General features: G+C 46.3%; 1 protein-coding gene across 1 annotated transcript in view; it reads right to left on the bottom strand.

Moving 5' to 3' along the window:
* The window catches only part of POLR3A (RNA polymerase III subunit A), a 1,593,947-nt gene that overhangs the window by 151,117 nt on the left and 1,423,415 nt on the right, over positions 1–19,415 (bottom strand). The window contains exon 26 of the mRNA XM_044055661.1: positions 6,906–6,999. Within this exon, the coding sequence (XP_043911596.1) occupies positions 6,906–6,999 (94 nt within the window). The remainder of the gene's footprint in view (positions 1–6,905; positions 7,000–19,415) is intronic.

Here is a 19,415-nt window from a genome sequence, read left to right as displayed (position 1 = left end):
TCTATCCTGGTGGAAGGCCAAGTACAGGGGGTTTTGCACAAAGAGCCTGAAGCTCGGAAACTCTTTTCGCTGAAGTAATAGCGACCAGGAACGCTGTTTTCCAGGATAAGTACTTACGATCAATCGAAGTGGCAGGTTCAAAAGGGGGAGCTGTCAAGGCCTGTAAGACTAGTGATAAATCCCAAGGAGGTACAATGTCATTGATAGGGGGTCTGAGCAAGAAAGTACCCTTGAGAAAGGTTTTGCACAATTTTGCCATGATCAAAGGCCCTGATTCATGACCCACATGGTAATGAGAAATAGCTGCTAGTTGTACCTTGACCATTGAGCAGCTAGCCCCCTGATGAAAAAGACCTGTAAGGAACTCCAGTCGGCAACGGTGCTGTGAAGGGATCTACATTATGATGCTCCGCCTAGATAGAGAAATGCTTCCACTTGCTGCGATAGACCCTTCTAGTGGAAGGTTTGTGTGCCGTTACTAGTATGGCTTTAACTGGCCTTTATTCACCTTGGCATATGTTTACTTTATACTCTACAACAGTAGTGTTTAGGGCTTTTACCATGCCATATAGTACCATCTAGTGGAAATTTTGGAAACTACAAGGGACTATGATGATAACTGTATGAATTTTATTGTTAAATGGTGAGTTTTATATCTACTTATGTATATCTTATAGGGGAAGAGATACCGGGAATCCTGACTAGGAGTGGAACTGGAGCAGCCAAGCTGTCAGCTTTAGGCTGCCCAGATTCGGGGTTGGGAGACCTAGTGGGTGAGATATTAGATCTGGTAGGGGATCCAGAATCCAAGGAGGATTCACCAGGTGAGACCACAGGTAATGGAACCACGTTTGACAAGGCCAGAATGGGGCAATGAGGATCATTCTGCTCCCCAACCGACTGGCTTTCTGTATGAGTTTCAGCATCAGGGGTAGAGGAGGATACGCATAAAGCAGACCGGGAGGCCAAGCATGCATCAGAGCGTCTCTCGGGGATTCCCCGAAAGGGGGAGTTAGAGCGAAGTAGCTGTTGCATTTCGTATTTGAAGGAGAGGCGAAGAGATCACAACAGGGTTGCCCCCACACGGCAAAAATCTGCTTCGCTACCTGGGGATTGAGAGACCACTCGTAAGGTGAAAGGATGTTGCGGCTGAGTCTGTCCGCTAATATGATGGACCGTCCCAGAATGTGCGTTGCAATAAGAAAGCGGTTGGTGGAGATCGCCCATTCCCACACTCTCATGGCCTCTTGGCAGAGAGGATAGGACCTATTTCCCCCCTGTTTGTTGATGTACCAGACAACTGACATGTCTGTCTGTATCGCAATAGTTCCTACAGGAAGAAGGTTGTGAAGTGCCTGCAACGCCAAGAGCACCGCCCTCATCTCTAGAACACTGATATGCAAAGAGGTCTCTGTGTCGTTCCACGTGCCTTGGACCGTCCTGCCTGAGCAATGCCCCCCCCCCACCCGAGGCGAGAGGCATCCATGGTCACCGTGGCGAGGGGGAGAGGCGTGGAGAAGGGACGTCCTGTATGGAGGTCTGGGGAGTGGAGCCACCACAAGAGAGCCCTCCTGCAAGCCCTGCTAAGGGGAATAGGATGGCTTAGGGGATGGTGTAGAAAGGACCACTGGACTTCAAGGGTCCACTGCAAGACCCTCATGTTGAGATGAGCCAACAGCAGAAGAGTGATCGTTGCTGCCATGGAGCCTAGAGCCCTCAGGACCAACTCTGCCGGTGGAGCTTCTAATTGGAGGATGGCTCGCACATGATGCCTCAGGCTTTGCAGTCGTTCTGCAGTCAGGAAAGCTAGAAGGTACCTCGTGTCTACTTTGGCTCCTATGAACTCTATCACCTGGGTCGGTGCAAGAGAGGATTTGTCCATGTTGATAGTGATGCCCAGCTGGGGGGCAAGTCGAAGGAAGTAGTCCCTAGCTGAGCAGAGTAGATGCCTTGTCGGGGCGGTCAGGAGCCAGTCGTCCAGGTATGGAAAAACCTGTATTCCCTGGAGTCTCAGGTGGGCCGCTATCACTGCTAATACTTTGGTAAACACCCCGGGGGCTGTGGTGAGACCAAAGGGAAGGACCTTGAACTGGTAGTGACTGGCTCCCAGCCGGAAGCGGAGAAACCTCCTGGATCGTCTGTCCATCCGAATGTCGTAGTACGCATCCTTGAGGTCTATTGAGCACATCCAGTCGTTCTCCCACAGAAGGGGGAGGATGGATTGAAGGGTGACCATCCGGAATTTTTGTTTGGTTACTAACAGGTTCAAGAAAGAAAGGTCAAGGATTGGCCTCAAGTCCCCCGTCTTTTTTGGCACCAAAAAGAACCTGGAGTAAAACCCTAATCCGAACTGGCCTGGGGGGACGGGTTGGATGGCTCTTTTTTCTAGGAGCTGCCGAATCTCTGCAGCTGCTACCTCCCTCTGATCGGGTGGTACATCGGAGAGGTTTCTGATTTTTGGGGACATGATACAGGGGAACGTGGTAACCTCTGGATATGATGCGAAGCACCCAGCGATCCGTTGTGATGGACTAATTTGCCAGGTGCCTCGAGAAACACCCCCTGACTGCCTCCAGAGTGGAGCAGTCGGGCCACCCCTCAGGGTTGCTGCATGGGCCGCTCAGAGAAGGATTCTCTGGACCCAAAATTGTTCGGGCCCCCTCTGCCTCTAGGGCGGCGTCCTCCCTGTCCTCCTCTGTCATGGAAGGACTGGTTGTCCAGAGCAGGTTGGGAATGCTGCGATTTCCACATCTTCTTCTGTCCCTTTTGGTTCCTGGAGAAGGACCTCTGGGGAGCAGAGAAGCGGACTCTGATGGCAGACAGCATCTTCCCGTCCTTTTCACTCTGGACTAAAGTCTCGCAAACGGTCTTGCCAAATAAGGCAGAACCATCAAAACAGGCATTCGCAAATGACGCCTTGAAGGGTTCCGCGAAGTCACAGTGTCGGAGCCAGGCCTGACGTCTCATGACAAGGCCTGCTCCGCCGGCTCTAGCGGCTCCCTCAGTGGCATGGGATAAAAGCCGCATAGAGGTATTAGATATTGATCTCAGAGTGGCCATGCGAGTGGAAAACAACTGCTTGTCTTCCGCCAACATGGACTCTGGGGGAGAAGCAGCATACTCTTTGATAAGGTCTCGATGCATCCTAATGACATGTGCCATGTAGTTCAGGGACCTTACTGAGAAGGTCGCTGAACTAAAGACCCGCTTCCCTAGGCGATCCATCGAGCGGGACTCCTTGCTCGGTGGATGCACAGAAGGACTGTCCTGAGCTAATTCCCTCTTGGTTGCTGCCGCAACCAACATGGCATCTACGGGGGGACCCCTGCTCCAATGGGACTTCTCCGAAGGGGGGCTCAGAATCCTATCGGGGCATTTGGGAACTGGCTCCACAGTGTCCGGCTCCTTCCACGCCCTGGTGGTAATTAGGTCCACCAGGGGGTCGGCCGGAGGGGACACCCAAGAGGTAGACGGGCCTGCTTCGAACGCCTCCAGGAACACGGATTCTTCAGAGGAAGCCTTGGGGGCAGACCACCCCCGCGATCCTAAGCATTTCCATGATGTCTCCGAAGGAGACATCCTCGGGGGGTGATCTTGGGGAGCCTTCCCAATCATCCAAAACCGTATCTTCTGTTAAGGACTTGGGGGAGTCCACGTGTCTCCTCTTACACTTCCACTTGTGAGGAACCTCCTCGGGGGGGGCTGTCCAAGAAGAACTCACCAGCAACGTCCTCTTCCAGTGGAACGACCTGAGATGTCAAAGCAGGCTGTCCCTGAGGCCGAGTGACGGAAGCCTACCCAAACGAGAGGGAGTGCGGGATGGAGCCGTAGCAGGGAGCGGGGGCCTGGATGCCCTCAACAGTGCCCCCTCCACCACCTCGAATGCCGAGGGAGAGCCGCTCTCAGCGGGATCCGAGAGTCGACCTTCGCCCGGATCCGAAGGGTGGATCGGAGCCGGCGCCGACACCAACGGATCTGAGAGGCCAGTGTGCTGCAACCTGGATGGAGCCGAAGGCACACTAAACCCCCGGATCCGAAACTCAGAGTACGGCTCCGAGAGCGCGGATCCGACAAGGATGGATCCGGCATGCTGGAGGGGAGAGTCGGCGCCGAAGTACCAGATACTGTCAGCACCGACCTGACCCCGGCTCCGACACTGCCCGGCTCCAAACGCTCTGAACCCAGGAAGCGGGACGGAGAAGGAGCTACTGGGACAAAATAGGGTGTTGAGCTCCCCCCGGAGGGGGGGGGCAAGAGCACTCCCATCTGCATTTGGGCCTGGATGAACCTTGTCATCACACGGTCCAAATCGGCTTCCAACAGGCTGCGTGTTGATCTCAACGAGGCCACCGAGGCAGGCTGGGAGTGCCGCCTCGATGACCTCGAAGGAGATAGGGTCTCCCCCGCCTCGGGACCCGGTGAAAAGCATGGAGACCGGGTCAGAGAAGGAGGAGACCTATACCTGGAAGACCTACAGGGAGAAGCCCGCTTAGCTGGAGGGGCCGACGCGGAGGCCTAGGCTCTCTGCTTGTGGTGCTTCTCCCTCTTCTTTTCCTTCCTGGCCTCTCCCTCCTCCGGCGCAGAAGCAGGAGTTTGAGTCTCGGCCGGGGGGAGAGAGGCAGGAGTGGCCGCCACCAAGGCCTGGGAGGAGGCCACAGAAGTACCGGAGGCAGAAGCCGAATCCGGGGGCAAAAGTCCACCCAGGATGAGCTTCGACCTCCGGTCCTTCAGTGCCCTGGGGTTGAACGCAGTGCAAATCGCGCAACCAGAAGATAGGTGTTCAACCCCAAGGCACCGGACACACAGAGTGTGGCCATCCGCCGGTGAGAGCTTATGGCCACACTCGGTGCACTTGGAAAAAAACAACTTTGGGGCTTCAGACATTTTTTTTTTTTACTACAAAAAAACACACACACACATAAGGCCCCAACTGACAAGAATACGCACACTACGAACCAGCGAAGGGAGGGGGGTAGAACACAAATTACCACAAAAAATAATTAAATATAGGGTTTTTAATGCTAAGGAACCTAACCAGACACACTTTAAGGGGATTTATAAGAAAAAGGTAATCAAAATCACTTATCTAAGCAGGAGCTCATAACCTAGCTGCTGAGTTTAAGTGCGGCAAACTAGATCGGAGGTCAGTCAGGGTTGGCAGGGGGTTATGGGTAAGGGGAGGAGCTAGGAGCTCGGATCTATTAGCTGTGAAATAAGTTGCCGGCTCGGATCCAAGATCGGATCCGATACCCAAAGGTTGCTGACAAATGAAGTTCCTACTTCAGATCATATGGTTTTATCCTAAAGAGGGACTCGATTTTTCGATAACCTGAAATAGATGTTGGTCAAACTTAAGTCTGCTGCCAGTTTGTATACCTAGTAGTTTTATTTGGGATAGTGTTTCTACTTTGGTGTTACTGGGTGAGTAGATGTGAAAGGAGAATGTTAGTTCCATATATTATTTTGGTGTAAATAGCATTAATTTAGTTTAATTCGCATAAAGTAGAAGATGAGCGTTGGTTAGCCAGGATTCGGTTGCAGTGAGAGTTGCATAATATCTTGTAGTTTTTGAACGATTTGTGCAGAGGAGATGAATGTGGAATCATCTGCACAGTGCACAACTAAGGCAAGGTTGGTTGTTGTGTACGGTTTATTTGTAGTAGCCCCAGGACTGATCCCTGTGGAACTCAAAGGAATGGCAAGAGAGAGTAAAGTCCTGCTGCCATTTAACTATTCGTTGCTGACCAGTTAAGTAGCTAAGTAGCTGTTAACTAGCTGAGAGATGATAATAATGAGTGACCAAGTCCGAGTGAAGGAGTGTTTGATGAAAAACTATCAAATGCTTTAAACAGATCTAAAAAGAGGAGATTTCCTTGCCTTCATTTCTGCAATGGTCGATAGTATTGTCAAAACTAAGGAGTGTGGTTGTAATGCTGTGGTTGGTATGGAAACCAAGCTACGTATTTGTTAAAAGGCTGTTAAGGTAATTTATGAGTTGAGCATGGATGCATTTTTTTTCTAATATTTTGTATAGGGGAGATACAATTGCTATTGCTCTCTAGTTTGAGATTTCAGTAGTTTCCACTTTTGTGTAGTGGAATGATGTAGGACATTTTCAGGGCATTATTTTCTATAAATGAGCATTACAGTAAAGAGATAAGGAAGGAAAAAACATCTGCTGCTATCTTTAAGACATTTTCATTGTTGTTGCCTGGAGGATCTGGGGTAATGAGACGAGTTTGGGCTTTATTTTTAATAAGTGGTAGTACAGAGTTAAATTCTGCTGCTATGTAGAAGCAATTTGCTGAAAAAAATAACTGTCAGCTTACAGACACAACAGGTTGGTGAAATAGCTATTATAGCTCAGAACTGTTTTGCTTAGAAAACTGAAGCACACAGACAAGGTTTAAAGTGCATTCAGAATGAATAATGGCCAATGTATGTAGCATAACAAAATCTTGTGCATGAAAGCCAAACATGTTTACCTTAAGATTGTTTTTGGGATGAGTATATTACTTGATATTTTTGGAAAACAATATTTGTTAATTATACAATAAAGCAGACTCTAGAGTTAGAGAAAAGCAGAGGTATAATTTATTCAGTGGCAACATATGAAGAATGCCTTGTGACCATGGCCCACTTAAATGGGCATGGCAGTCCACAGTTACTAGCAGAAGTCTCTCATGAATCTGGTGCTAGTACAACTTAACTTATGTAACTGCTAAGAAATAGTTTAAATAGTGCTGAACTGGGCTTTGATAAGGTGTAGCTGTAAGCACATTATGATGGGGAGCAGTACTTGACAGAGTAAGATCAATCATTATGAAACATTTTCTCAGAATCCAACTCCTCAGACAATCTTCATATTTTAAGTCTGAAAAACTACATATCCGGTGTCATCTTACCTCTCCCAGGAGAGTTTTCTCGATCCTTCCCTTCACCAAGCGTGCAAAATCAGCATCATCATCAATGTCCAAATGTGCAGTGATAATAGGTGTGCTGTAAAGTATAGAGAATAAATAAGCTGAACAGTTAGAGCTACAGTCTAAAGGAGAGTAACAATGAAGCTTAGCCCGGAAAATGTGACAAGCAAATTAATACACATTTAGATAAACAACAGTTATGGTGACTTTACTGCAACATATGGAGAAGTCATGACAGCAGTAAGTCAGAAAAATATGGTTATTCGCCAACAAAGATAGTTCATTTTTCTATGGCTACTAGATCCCTGTACATAAAGTATGCCCATATCAGTGTTTAGAAATGACTACTTGTGCACGCTCCCAACATAAGCATCACTGGATTGTGCTCAGACTTGTTCTTCTGAGCAAAGAAGATGCGACTGACAGACAGTACTGCCCCCTAAATATCGACCACCAGAAAAATGACTTATTTAGAGAGACTAATGCACACATCTACTATGATAAAGAACATACATACCTGCATGCATGTAAACACGGGATACCCCCTACTTCTATAATAACCTCTCACTTGAAGACTTATTAGATTTATGACACTATTTACTTCGGGTAGAATACTGAACAGTAAATCATAATGTCTGTGCAGAATCTAAAGCAGTACACAAGTACAGTCAGGGGACCAATACAAGCTCCTCTGCAGCATAAATCTGTCAAAACAAAAGGCTTTCAATTAGTTGTACTTTGTACATGTGTTGACACTAGTTCATATACTGGAGTCTCTAAAACATCTTGTACAGAAGCACTTTAAATGTATGCTGCAGTTGAAGCTAAAGCTCTAATGAAGCGTGCCTTAATGGGGCCCTGAAGCATTTTGTTATACTTATAACAAAGGGTGTCAAAGCTGCCCAACATCTTTGATGAGGTCCTCTTGAGTAACAAAATTCCTTCCCCTTCTTAAAAGACACAGAGTTAAGATTATCATGTCCTCCTGGTATAGTAATGAAGTTGTCTCTAGACTTCTAAAGGTATCCAGTGCAGCAAGAAACATCTTGTGTTTTGGTCATTTGGGAAGACATTATTAAATTGACTAACAGGAAAGTACAGTTGGGGGGAAACACAAACTGAATGCTTGAACAAAAAGATAATCACTGCAGTATAATTTCATTATACATGGGTATTTGTCATCAGTAGAAGGTCTGTGTTTTTGTATAGAATCCCAGAACTGTAAGATGTCACCCAGATTAGAGCCATTTTCCTCCCCCCAAGTAGATGACATCAGTTCGCTACCTAGCTGTAAAAATAGGAGATCAGCCCTCATCATACAAACTCACCAACAAAGGTGCTCATCACATCTGGGAATGCCATCCAAGACCACTGGCTGTGTAAAGTAAAAGGATGACTCTCTGAGTAAGATGGAGATGACCCGAGCTCAACTAGCCTCCTAGGTGCGTGAGACGTCAGGTCCAGACAAGAGTACGTGGGGCCATAAAAGTGATGTTGACACGCACCAGCCCTCAGAACTGAAGGCCCCAGTCGGAGCCAGTCCTAATAGGGCAATGCCAAGTCATTGCCATCCAGAATGGGAAACCTAGCTGATAACAGCAGAGGTGTATCCATATTCATCAAGGATACCCATATCTCCAGGTTAGTAGCGCAGCATGATGCCCCAGAGATCATCCATGTGCAACTATCAGCAGGCAAAACCACATTTCAAGTCGTAGCCAGTTATAGATCACGCACCATGTCCCAAGATGCTCACTCTGCATTCTGTGAGGCATTGGAAAATATAAAGGTCCTACCCAACACCATAATCTTGGGTGATTTCAACTACCCTGGTATACACTGGGCGAACTACCAATGTTCAGCGATTCATAGAATTTATAAATTCAAATGCCCTTGAACAACTAGTATGTTCCCCCACTAGAGGGGACAACATATTGGATTTAATAATCACAAATATGGGCGCCCATTGTACCACACCCGTTATCACCCCCTCCTTGGTCAGATCCGACCACAAACTGATTAACCTGGACATCCTCACTGCTCCACCTCCCTCAATCAAAGAAACCATAGTCAAAAACCTTTCCAAAGCAAACTTCAAACTACTTGCATCCGAAGTGGAAAGCTTCACTATTCCCTTGCAGAAGGATAATGATATCCAGGATGTGGAATCCTACACCAAGGCACTCTATATGCATCTTCAGGATTGCATGGACCATGCTATCCCAAATAAAACCAAGACTCCTTCCTCAAGCAAGAAGAAACCAGTCTGGTGGACCCCGGCCATAAGCAAACTTTACAATAAAAGGAGGAGACTTATACAAAAAAAGGCCAAATCTCAACTAGAAAAATCATCCCTGATCAGCATTAGTAAGAAATTGAGGGCCCTCATCAAGTCAACTAAAGCTAATTTTGAAAAGAAAGTTGCCAAGGATGCCAAGAATAACCGTAAGGCCTTCTATGGCTACGTCAAAAACCTAAATGGCAACGCACAGGTCTATTCTGAGCTAGTACAAAATGGAACAAAATACACCGACCCTTCTGACATTGCCAACATCTTGGCTGACAGGTTCAGGGCAAATTCCCCCCCCCCCCCCCTCCTCACCACCTACAGGGCCTATTACCATTCTAGGGGATTGTGTAAGTCCAATTATTACTGATACGTTGGTTAACAAGGCTCTATCTAAAGCTAAAAACACTACCTCCTTGGGACCAGATGGTGTCCCAGGCTGCGTCATACGCGAGCTCCAAAAGGAATTAACCCCGCATCTTAATACCCTGTTCAGTCTCAGCCTCTCCACAGGATATGTGCCCATAGAATGGCGCACGGCAATGGTGCTACCGCTACACAAGGGTGGGGCCACAACTGACCTGGGGAACTACCGACCAATAAGCCTGACCAGTCTGATCTGTAAGGCTATGGAGCAAATCATTATGGAACTCAAATGGAGAGAATGGGAACCTCCAGCCGCTGGACCCCACACAGTTCGGCTTCGTCAAGGGCAGATCATGCCTCCTGAACCTGGTGGATTTTTGAGACAGTTACTCAGGCTATAGACAAGGGAAAGGAAGTACACACGGCTTACCTTGACCTTGCTAAAGCATTTGACACCATTCCCCATTCAGGTATTATTGTTAAGCTCACCAGCCTGGGCATAAACCCTTACGTCACAAGATGGATCGCAAACTGGCTCTCAGACAGATCCCATAAAGTAAGAGTAGCGGGATCTATGTCCGAATCCAGACTAGTAACGAGTGGTGTGCCTCAGGGCTCTGTCCTAGGGCCCCTCCTATTTTGCATATACTTCTCAGAAGTACAGGCAAGCACGGAAGGGCTATGGCTGACTAAGTTTGCGGATGACTGCAAACTGGGTGCTATAATAGAGTCCCCGGCCGACATGGAGATCCTCCAGAAGGGCTTAAATGAGACTGATGCATGGTGTCAAAGCCATGGTCTCAAGCTAAATGCAAAAAAATGCGTAGTAATCCCCTTTGGAAAAAAACAGAGTACCCGCAAACTACAACACAGGAGGTAATCCCCTGAAATCTGAATAAGAAAAATAAGGAATCTAGGGACCCACGTAGATAGTCAGCTTTCCTTTGATAACCATGTTTCCAAAGTGATTAGAAAATCCTTCTATGTGGCCCATCTGATCACAAAAGGGTTCGCATCAAGATCTAAGGATGTAATGGTGCCCCTCTACTCTTCCCTCATCAGACCCATTATAGAGTACAATGCACCAATTAGAATGTACCTGGCTAGACATCTCCAACAGCTGGAGAGACCACAAAGGTACCTAACCAAGAGGATTACTGGCCTCAAACAGTTGCCCTATGCAGCATGACTAAAAAAGCTAAGACTGTTCTCTGTTGCATACCGCTTTCTCAGAGGCAATCTCTGTCTAACGTACAGAGCCATGTCCAACCCAGAATTGTTGAACATGCTCCTTCTTAGCAAAACCAAATCTACTTGAGCTACACGCTCTAGGGATATAAATCTCAACACAACAATGAACAGAACATGCTGGAGGGATAGATTCCCTTCGCAGGGACTTCCCTTACTATGGAAAAGGGTCCCGATCTACATAAGACAGAGCCCCTCACTATCACTCTTCAAGAGGAACCTTGATGAGTGGATGGGTAACGGAAAGTTCACACCGGGGATCACACCAACAGCACTACTAGATAGGGGCCAAGGGTACTAGCTGCTAGTACAAGGGTCTAGGGAACTACTAAAGGGGCGGTGAATACCGCACAACGTGGCTGGGCTAATATATGCCTTCGGGCAGATAGCCCAGTACCAACCTATGAACCTATAAGAGGGGAAGGAGAGAGAGTAGGAATACTGCAACATGAAGAGAAGGACATCTATGGTTATGGCAAGTTCTTACACAATTTTTCTATGTCCTACTATTATGTTGCAGCATTTTGCATATGGGTGAGTGCCAAAGCTCACCGAGAAAGGGTGGTTGGTATGGAAGCAGATTCCAGGAACCCATGCAGGATAGCCCTAGCCCTGGACCTAGAAATGTGGTCTAGTTTGTAGTGTTTGGTGAAGGTATGAACTGAAAAACCAGATGGCTGCCTCTAGGATAGAGGAGGTGTTTAGTCCCTTGAAGAAAGCCCCTGAGGATGCCATGACTCTAGTGGAGTGGACTCTTACTGCACCCTGAAGTGATTTACATGGTGCTGGTAACAGAAGGTAATGGCCTTGGAGATCCAAGTTGAAATAATCTGTTTGGACACCGCCTTCCCTAGTGTTCTAGGGTGGTAAGATATGAAAAGTTGGTCAGCCATTCTGATAGACTTAGTGCTGTGGAGGTAGAATCTAATTTGTCTGTGAACATCCAGGGAATGAATTCTTCTTTCACTTCTTCCTTATGGGTTTGGATAAAAAACAGGTAAGTGGATGGCCTGATTGAGAGAGAGTTCATTGAATACCTTGGGCATGAAAGATTTGTCCTGAGGGTAACCCTGTCCTTATGAAAGACGAGAAAGGGAGGGGGAGCAATTAGTGCCTGGAGCTCTGACACCCTTCTGGCAGAAGTGACGGCCAATAGGACAGTCTTCCAGGTGCAAAGCTTTAGGGAAGTTTGATCAGCAGGCTCAAAGGGTGGCAGTGTAAGCTTCTCCAGCACATAGTTGAGATCCCGAAGAGGAGGAGTAGGTTTCCGGGGGGGGGGGGGCCGAGATGTAGGACCCCTTTGAGGAAGAGCTTTGAAGGGAGCCTGGATGCCAAGGGGGGATCCATGGGTAGGCATGCAGAGATAGCAGACAGGTGTACCTTAATAGATGAGTAGCCCGAGCTGGTCTGAAGTAACTCGCACAAATAAGACAGCACTAGGGGGATGTCATTGGTAAGCGGATCCAGTTGCTTATGTTGACACCAAGTGATGAACCTTTTCCATTTAGACAGGTATGATTTTCTAGTGTTAGGTTTCCTGGCGTCCTGCAGGACATTAAACGCATCCTCACTGTAAAGGTGTCTGTATGGGATTAGAAGCCTATCTGCCACATGTTCAGGTGTAGCAGCTGCCATTGTGGGTGGATTAGAGATCTCTTGTGCTGCGTGAGAAGGTCCCCTCTGTGGGGTAACTTGTGGTGACTGCCCTTGGACAACTGAAGGAGTAAGGGGAACCAATGCTGTTGGGGCCAGTAAGGAGTCACCGGCAAGATTTTTGCATTGTCCTGCTGAATCTGTAGCAGGACCCTCAGAATGAGGGGGAAGGGGGGGATGCATAAAGGTATTTCCCCTTCCATGAGATAGTGAAGGCATCTGTTGCCAGTGCCTGTGGGTCTTGTGTCCTGGTGCAATATCCAGGAAGTTGCCTGTTGTTGGTGGAGGCAAACGGGTCTATTTGAGGTGTACTCAATCTGTGGACCATGCCCAGAAGATATCCCTGTGAAGCATCCACTCGTGATTGATTGTGCTGGTTCTGCTCAAAAAAAAATCTGCTTGGGAGTTGTGGAGAGAGGGAATGTATGCTGCTTTCAGAGTAATTCCTTGGGAAGTGGCTATTTCCCACACTAGTATAGCAAGTCTGCATAGTAGGTAGAACTTGTTCCCTCCTTGTTTGTTGATATACCACAGGACTGTGGTGAACTGTGTATATCAGGAGAGATCCCTTCCGAAGGGAAGGAGTGAATGCCTAGGAGGATTGCCCTCATTTCCCTGGCATTGATGTGTTCTGTTTTCTGCCTGCATCTCCACAGGCCTTGAACTTTTCAATAGCTGAGAGTGGCCCCCACCCCAGGTCTGAAGCATCTGTATGCATGACCTGAGAGGGTTGAGGTGGGTGGAGGGGGAGTTTTGGGTTGAGATTCACCTGGGCCATCCATCATATGATTTCCTGTTTTAGGCATAGAAGCAAGGGCACTGTGCGTTTCAGTGGGTGGCTGTATTGCTTCCAGATAGAGTGTAGGTAGGTATAACTGCAGTTTTCTCATGTGTAACTGAGGTAGGGGTAGCATGGGAATGGCAGTTGCCATGTAACTCAGTAGCTTGAGGTACTGTCTTGCAGTCAGATGAGGGGAAGAGTAATCCATTACAGATGCTCTGTAAGAGAACTCACATTTGCTGGGGGCAGGTATGCCTCCATCATGTCTGTGTAAATTCTGCACCCTAAGAACACAATGCCCTGGGTCGGTGTGAGGTTGGACTTTGGGAAGTTTATTTAGAACCCAATAGCCTGTAGGACAGACACCACAAACTGGACATAGGTTAGTAGTGTTTTTTGGCTGGCAGCCTAGAAAAGCATGCCATCCAGATATGGGAATATTTGCATCCCTTTTGTCCTGCAAAAGGCCATTACCAGAGCCAGGCATTTGGTGAAGACTCTGGGTGCAGTTGAAAGTCCAGAAGGCAAGGCAGAGAACTGCAAATGTGAGGAGCCCACTAAGAATCTTAAGTATTTTCTGAGTGTGGGTCTTATGGGAATGTGTAAGTATGCATCCTAGATGTCTAGTGCTGCTAGGAAGCTTGTACATAGAAGGAATAGATCTGGCAGGGTCAGCATTTTGAAAGTTGGCACCTTTAAGGATTGACCCTTGAAAGGTTTAGGATGAGTCTCCATGGTCCTTCTTTTCTGGGAACCAAGAAAATCCTTGACTAGAACACTTTTCCAAATTGGGAGGGAGGAATTCTTTCTATAGTGCCCTGGTTTAAAAGGGACTGTAGTACAGGTAAGCAGGATCCCGGCTGGTGAGCAGGAGTTTGTGGCTTGCCTAGACTTACTGGAGAGGTTATCCATGACAGGAAGTAACCATCTTGGAGGATGGAGAGGACCCACTTGTCTGAAGTGACATGACTCCAAACAGGAAGGCAATGGGAAAGGCGAGCAGACAGTGAGATGGAAGCAGCTGGTGGGGGAGGCAGGAGTAGTCAGACACTACCTGCCCTGTTCTGAAAGGGCGTCTAGCTGAAGGAGTTTTCTTTCTTGCTTGCCTGTGTCTAGTTTGAGGAACAGGATTGGAGAGTTTCTTGATGAACTCTCTTTTCTCGCAGGATAGTTCTTGTAGAATTTAGGTTCACAGGTTCATAGGTGTATACTAGGCTAATGGCCCTGGAGCCTTTAGAAGCCTGACCCACAGAAGTGCCCTGATAACTAGTAGATGCTTAAGATCCTGCATCTCTTTTCCTTTTTGTTGCAGGGATTTGAAAAGATCTGCTACTTTTGAGCCAAATAAGGCAGCATTGTCAAGTGGTGCTTCACTGAGCTTAGCTCTGAAATCATCTGGCAGGGGTTGCAAGCGCAGCCAGGGGTATCTGCAAAGTGCAGAAGCTGAAGCTGCTAACCTTGCTAAGGATTCTGCAGCATCATAGCTACATATAATAGAATGCCTGGTGACTTGGGATGTAAGGGCCAGTAGAGAAGACATAGCTGATTTAGCTGAGGAGTCTGGAATGTCCAACAGTTTGGTGGCAGAGTCTAGAAGAGACAGAGCATACTTTGCCATATAAATCTGGTAATTAGTAGCTCTAAATGCCAAAGTGGAAGAGGTGCACATCTTTTTTCCTAGTCTTTCCATAGTTTTGCTGTCTCTGTCAGCAGGAAGGATGGTGGTGGTAGGCAGGAGTTTAGAAGTTCTGTCTGTGGAGACAGAAAAGTTAGCTGGTTCTGCAGAAGGGCTCTTAAGTGCTTAGCTGAATCTGGGACTTTGTACAGTCTGTCTGCTCTACGAGGAGCAGGAGGTTGTGAGTCCAGATTGACAGATGCAGAAGAAAAGGCATCTGAAAAGGCAGGCAGTATAGGTGGAATGGCCGAAAGGCTTGGCGTTTCCATTTGAATGAGGTCATAGTACCCCTTTTGTATTTCAGACACGTCTGTGGATTCCCATTTGAAGTGTTCCTTCATTTTAAAAATAATTTCAGAGAAGGTCAAATCTTCAACAGGGGAATCCGGGTCTACAGAATCTTCTGCTGGGGATCCATATCCCAAGGGAGAAGAGAGTTGTGAATTATAAGAGAGGGAAACATCTGAGGAATATGAACAGATGTCCTCTTCCCTAGTAACTGTCTGTGCAGGTTGAGGCTTAGGACTGAGGAGAGGAGGAGAAGATGCAGGAGCAGCTGATGTAGGCCTCAGGGCCATGAAAGCTGAGAAAAGGCTTTGGCTGAAGACCTGCCAGTCTGGAATACTTTCTGCTGGCTGAGAGATATGCTTCCTTTTTTCTCTCCTCTTGAGAGGCCCAACGAGCTTCTGTTTAGGAGTGGGTGTCAAAGTGAGACAGGGAATCAGAAGGTTCCCCTGAACATGCTGGTTCCCCCCAGTGTCCAAAATGGTTGCTGGAATAGCCTCTGCGGATGTGCTCTTGCTCACTGGTAGTATGGCTTCCTCAAAGGTACCCGCAACATCCGGTGTGGCGGATCCAGGAGCAGATCCTAAGGCCAGGCCGATGTCGGCCACAGGCTGTGGGACCAGCTGGAAGAGGCTCAGCAAACATTATAGGCCGTAAAGATCTGGCCTTTTTTTGGCGACTCAGAAGAGACATCCAACTAGCCCTCCATACGCAAGACAAGTTGTTTTATAAGTTGGTTCTCCAATTACAAATTAAGCACATACAAACAACTGCGCAACGTTTTCAGAACGAATGCCTGGCAAATAGGGCAGGCCTTATAATCCTGTGACTGTCTGAGACAGAACATACACTTATCGTGGGTGTCTTTACGAGGGATCTGATGGCCGCATTGACATTTACCCTTAGTGGATGACATGAAAAAGCAACAATACAAAAGGAAGAACTGAAAAGGTCCCCATCAGGGTACTTAGCTTGAAACTTGAATCGATCATCTGCGAAAGCAGTAACACCAGGTGTATGACTGGAAGCTGGAATGTTCTGGGGGCTGGTACATGCAGACGTCACTTTTATCGCCTACGTACTCTCGACTAGACTGACATCTCGCACAACTTGGAGGGACTGAAAGCTTTTGGATACTGGTCATATGTATGCAAAACCAGAAGGGCAAATCCATATGCTGAATACTGCAACACAGGAATAGGAGGACATCATCACTTGTTCAAGGCTACTCCCCATTGCTTGCCCAGCTTCATGTGATGATGCCAGCACATGCGGTAGGCCATTAGGGCCAGAAAAACCTCCCAAACAATTTCAGGATGATAGTCCTACTTCAGTACTTTCACCCTCACATCCAGGAATGAGTAAACAGAAAAAGAAACTCAACCAGAAGAAATGAATAAATAAGCTAACTGAAGGGAGACTTGATCAATCAGAAAAACTGCTGGACCAAAAAATAATCATTACTCCGTCTCCATCTAAAGTCTCAAAGATGAAGATGAAATGCAAAAGACTGACTGATGTCGCCTGCACTACATGCTATTCAATATGTGCCATTACGAAGACACTTGCACAGCTGTACTAGATTTGCCACAAAGCTTACTGCTACAGCATTCCTTATACTTGGGAGGAGTACAAAAAAAAAAGTCCAATGCCCAAAGAGTACAATGACATCCAGACCAGATATTACAATACACCATGCAAAACTGCAGTGGTAAAGAAACCTGCCCTGCATCTAAACTGTTTTTATTTTGTAATGTTTGGATAAGGTGATGACTGTTGCAGAGTCTGCCGCCTCACAGACAGATTGAGCTGAATGCAGCTGCGCTTGTATAACATGCTCTTATGTGGTTGGGACGATGATGTGCCTTGTTTTCCAAGCAAAAAAGAAAGATGGCTACAAAGTCTACCTAATGTATTTGGTTTTCACAGTAGATCATCTCAGCTGTCCGTTTTATATCTATCACATGCAATAATTATTCCCCTTTATTTTTTTACCTTGGATATGGGATTCATTACTTGGACTCAAGGCCACCTCTTATCACTTTGACAAAAAGGAATCTGAAGAGCTATTATGTTCTTGTGAAAGACTATATAAGGCTTTCTGTACATAGGCGAGTACTAGGCTAATTGCCCTTGTGGGCCATTGTAAGCCTAGCTAATTGCCCCATGTGAGAATCAAACCCTGCACCTTGTGTCTGCAAAGTAAATACCTTAACCATTGTGCCAACCTCCCACTTAAAAAACAGCCCCTGTAAGGCTCAAACCCAGGACCCTGCACACCCTAACCAAAGTGATTTACCACTAAGCCATGTGAGATATAAATGCTTGCAGCTCAGAGACTATTCTGGTAGATGTAATAGGCAAGAAAAATGGTCTTCCGGGAAAGAAATTTCAGTGCTGCTGCAATGACTCAAATGGAAGCAGGGTCAGTCCTACAAATAAATTCAAGTCCCAAGAAGGAAGGCTGGGCTTCCTGTGTAGCCTAAGACACAGAACCCCCTTCAGGAAGTCTAACTGTAGAAATGATTGACAGAGATTCAGAAACAAAAGTTGCAACAAAATTTGGAATCAACTTCCTACAGACCTCTTAGCCCAAACTTCTATCACACTATTTAAAACTCAACTGAAACATATTCTAACCAATAACTGGCTTTGCTCTTGCAATAACCCTAGCTGATCACGTACCTCCTACCTTCTCCTGCATCCTTTGCACTGTCTCCCAACTCTATTTCTCCATTTTACTTTTCATCTCTACCTAAGAAATTGACTCTCTCAACTTCAAACTAAAATTTTCTAGTAACTCTATCTTTTGCTTTTAAACTACTTAATTATTTCTGTCTCACATTTTATATACCTGTACTGAAGAAATTTGATAGTCTCTGTTTTCACCTTTTGAACTTACTGAAAAGATAGCCTAAATGCCTGTTTTAGTTGCGTCTTAAATTCTCTATGTAATTATGAATGCCTGTTTTAGTTGAATCTCAAATTACCTATGTACTTTGAACTGTACTGTAGAAATTTGATAGTCTCTGTATTCACCTTTTTGAACTTACTGAAAGGAAAGCCTATATGCCTGTTTTACTTGTGTCTTAATTCCCTATGTAATTTTAAATGCCTGTTTTAGCTGTGTCTTAAATTACCTATGTACTTTGAATGTATTTTTGTTATTATGCATTAGATAGTGGAGCTTTTCTCCTCGGGCCTCCACTGAAAATGGACATGTATCCAGTTGGACTAGCCTGGTTAACAAATGTAAAATAAAATAAAAATAAAATAAATAAAACATTTGACAAATGGACCTTAAAGTGCAAACTAGACTCTTCTGAAACAGCATCTTCTAAGTGAGTGGATAACAGGTGTAGGGAAAGTGGTGTGGCTTACTCAGTTAAAGGTGCCCCAGACTGAGAACCTTTTGCACTTTAAGACTTCCTAGTGTTGGATTTTTGAGCCTGCTGGAGAATACAGCCCATCTGTCAAGAAAGGTTCCATAACAGGATCAAGTCTGAGGATCATCCATGCAGCCACTTTAAAAGATTTTAATGTTTAAGTACAACAGGACCCTCCCCCAATATGTGTGTGTGTGTGTGTGTGTGTGTGTGTGTGTGTGTGTGTGTGTGTGTGTGTGTGCGCGCGCATATGGTGGTGGTGGGGTGGGGTCAGTGAGCTGGATGGGGTACAGATCATTCCCAAACTCATATGGACTAAATGAAGAACCACAGCTGCCCAGCTCATTCTTGGACTGTGAATACGAATCCTGAAATTTCTTGTTTTGAGGAGTACCTCTTGAGAAAACTATGGGATTGGGTTGGAACACGTACAGAAAATGACTCTAGGGAACAGAGAAAGTATTGATTAGACTCTCTCCTAAATTTGTGTATAGAATAGAGCTTCCTTGTCTGAAGAATGCTCTAGCAATCAATCAAGACCATTTATGGTGTTCCTCACCTTTGTACCACTACTAAAATGATATTCCTGTCCAACAGCTGCACAAGCAGGATAGTGGAAGAGCTGATCAAATGGGGTCTAAATCATGGCATTGAAAAGTCATTTCTTCGAACGGCTTTTCAATCGAAAATGCTGTCAACAGAAATTGCTTTTGTGAGATCACTGTACAGTGAAGATTGAAAAATTTGCCCTTTCCTCACTGTAGTGCGATCTTGGAGTTGGTATACATATTTAGCAGGGCATTTTTGACTG

The sequence above is a fragment of the Protopterus annectens genome, chromosome 14.part0 (assembly GCF_019279795.1).
Source record: "Protopterus annectens isolate FY-2018-M chromosome 14.part0, PAN1.0, whole genome shotgun sequence".
Lineage (NCBI taxonomy): Eukaryota > Metazoa > Chordata > Ceratodontiformes > Protopteridae > Protopterus > Protopterus annectens.
This window is presented reverse-complemented; position numbering and strand designations above follow the sequence as displayed.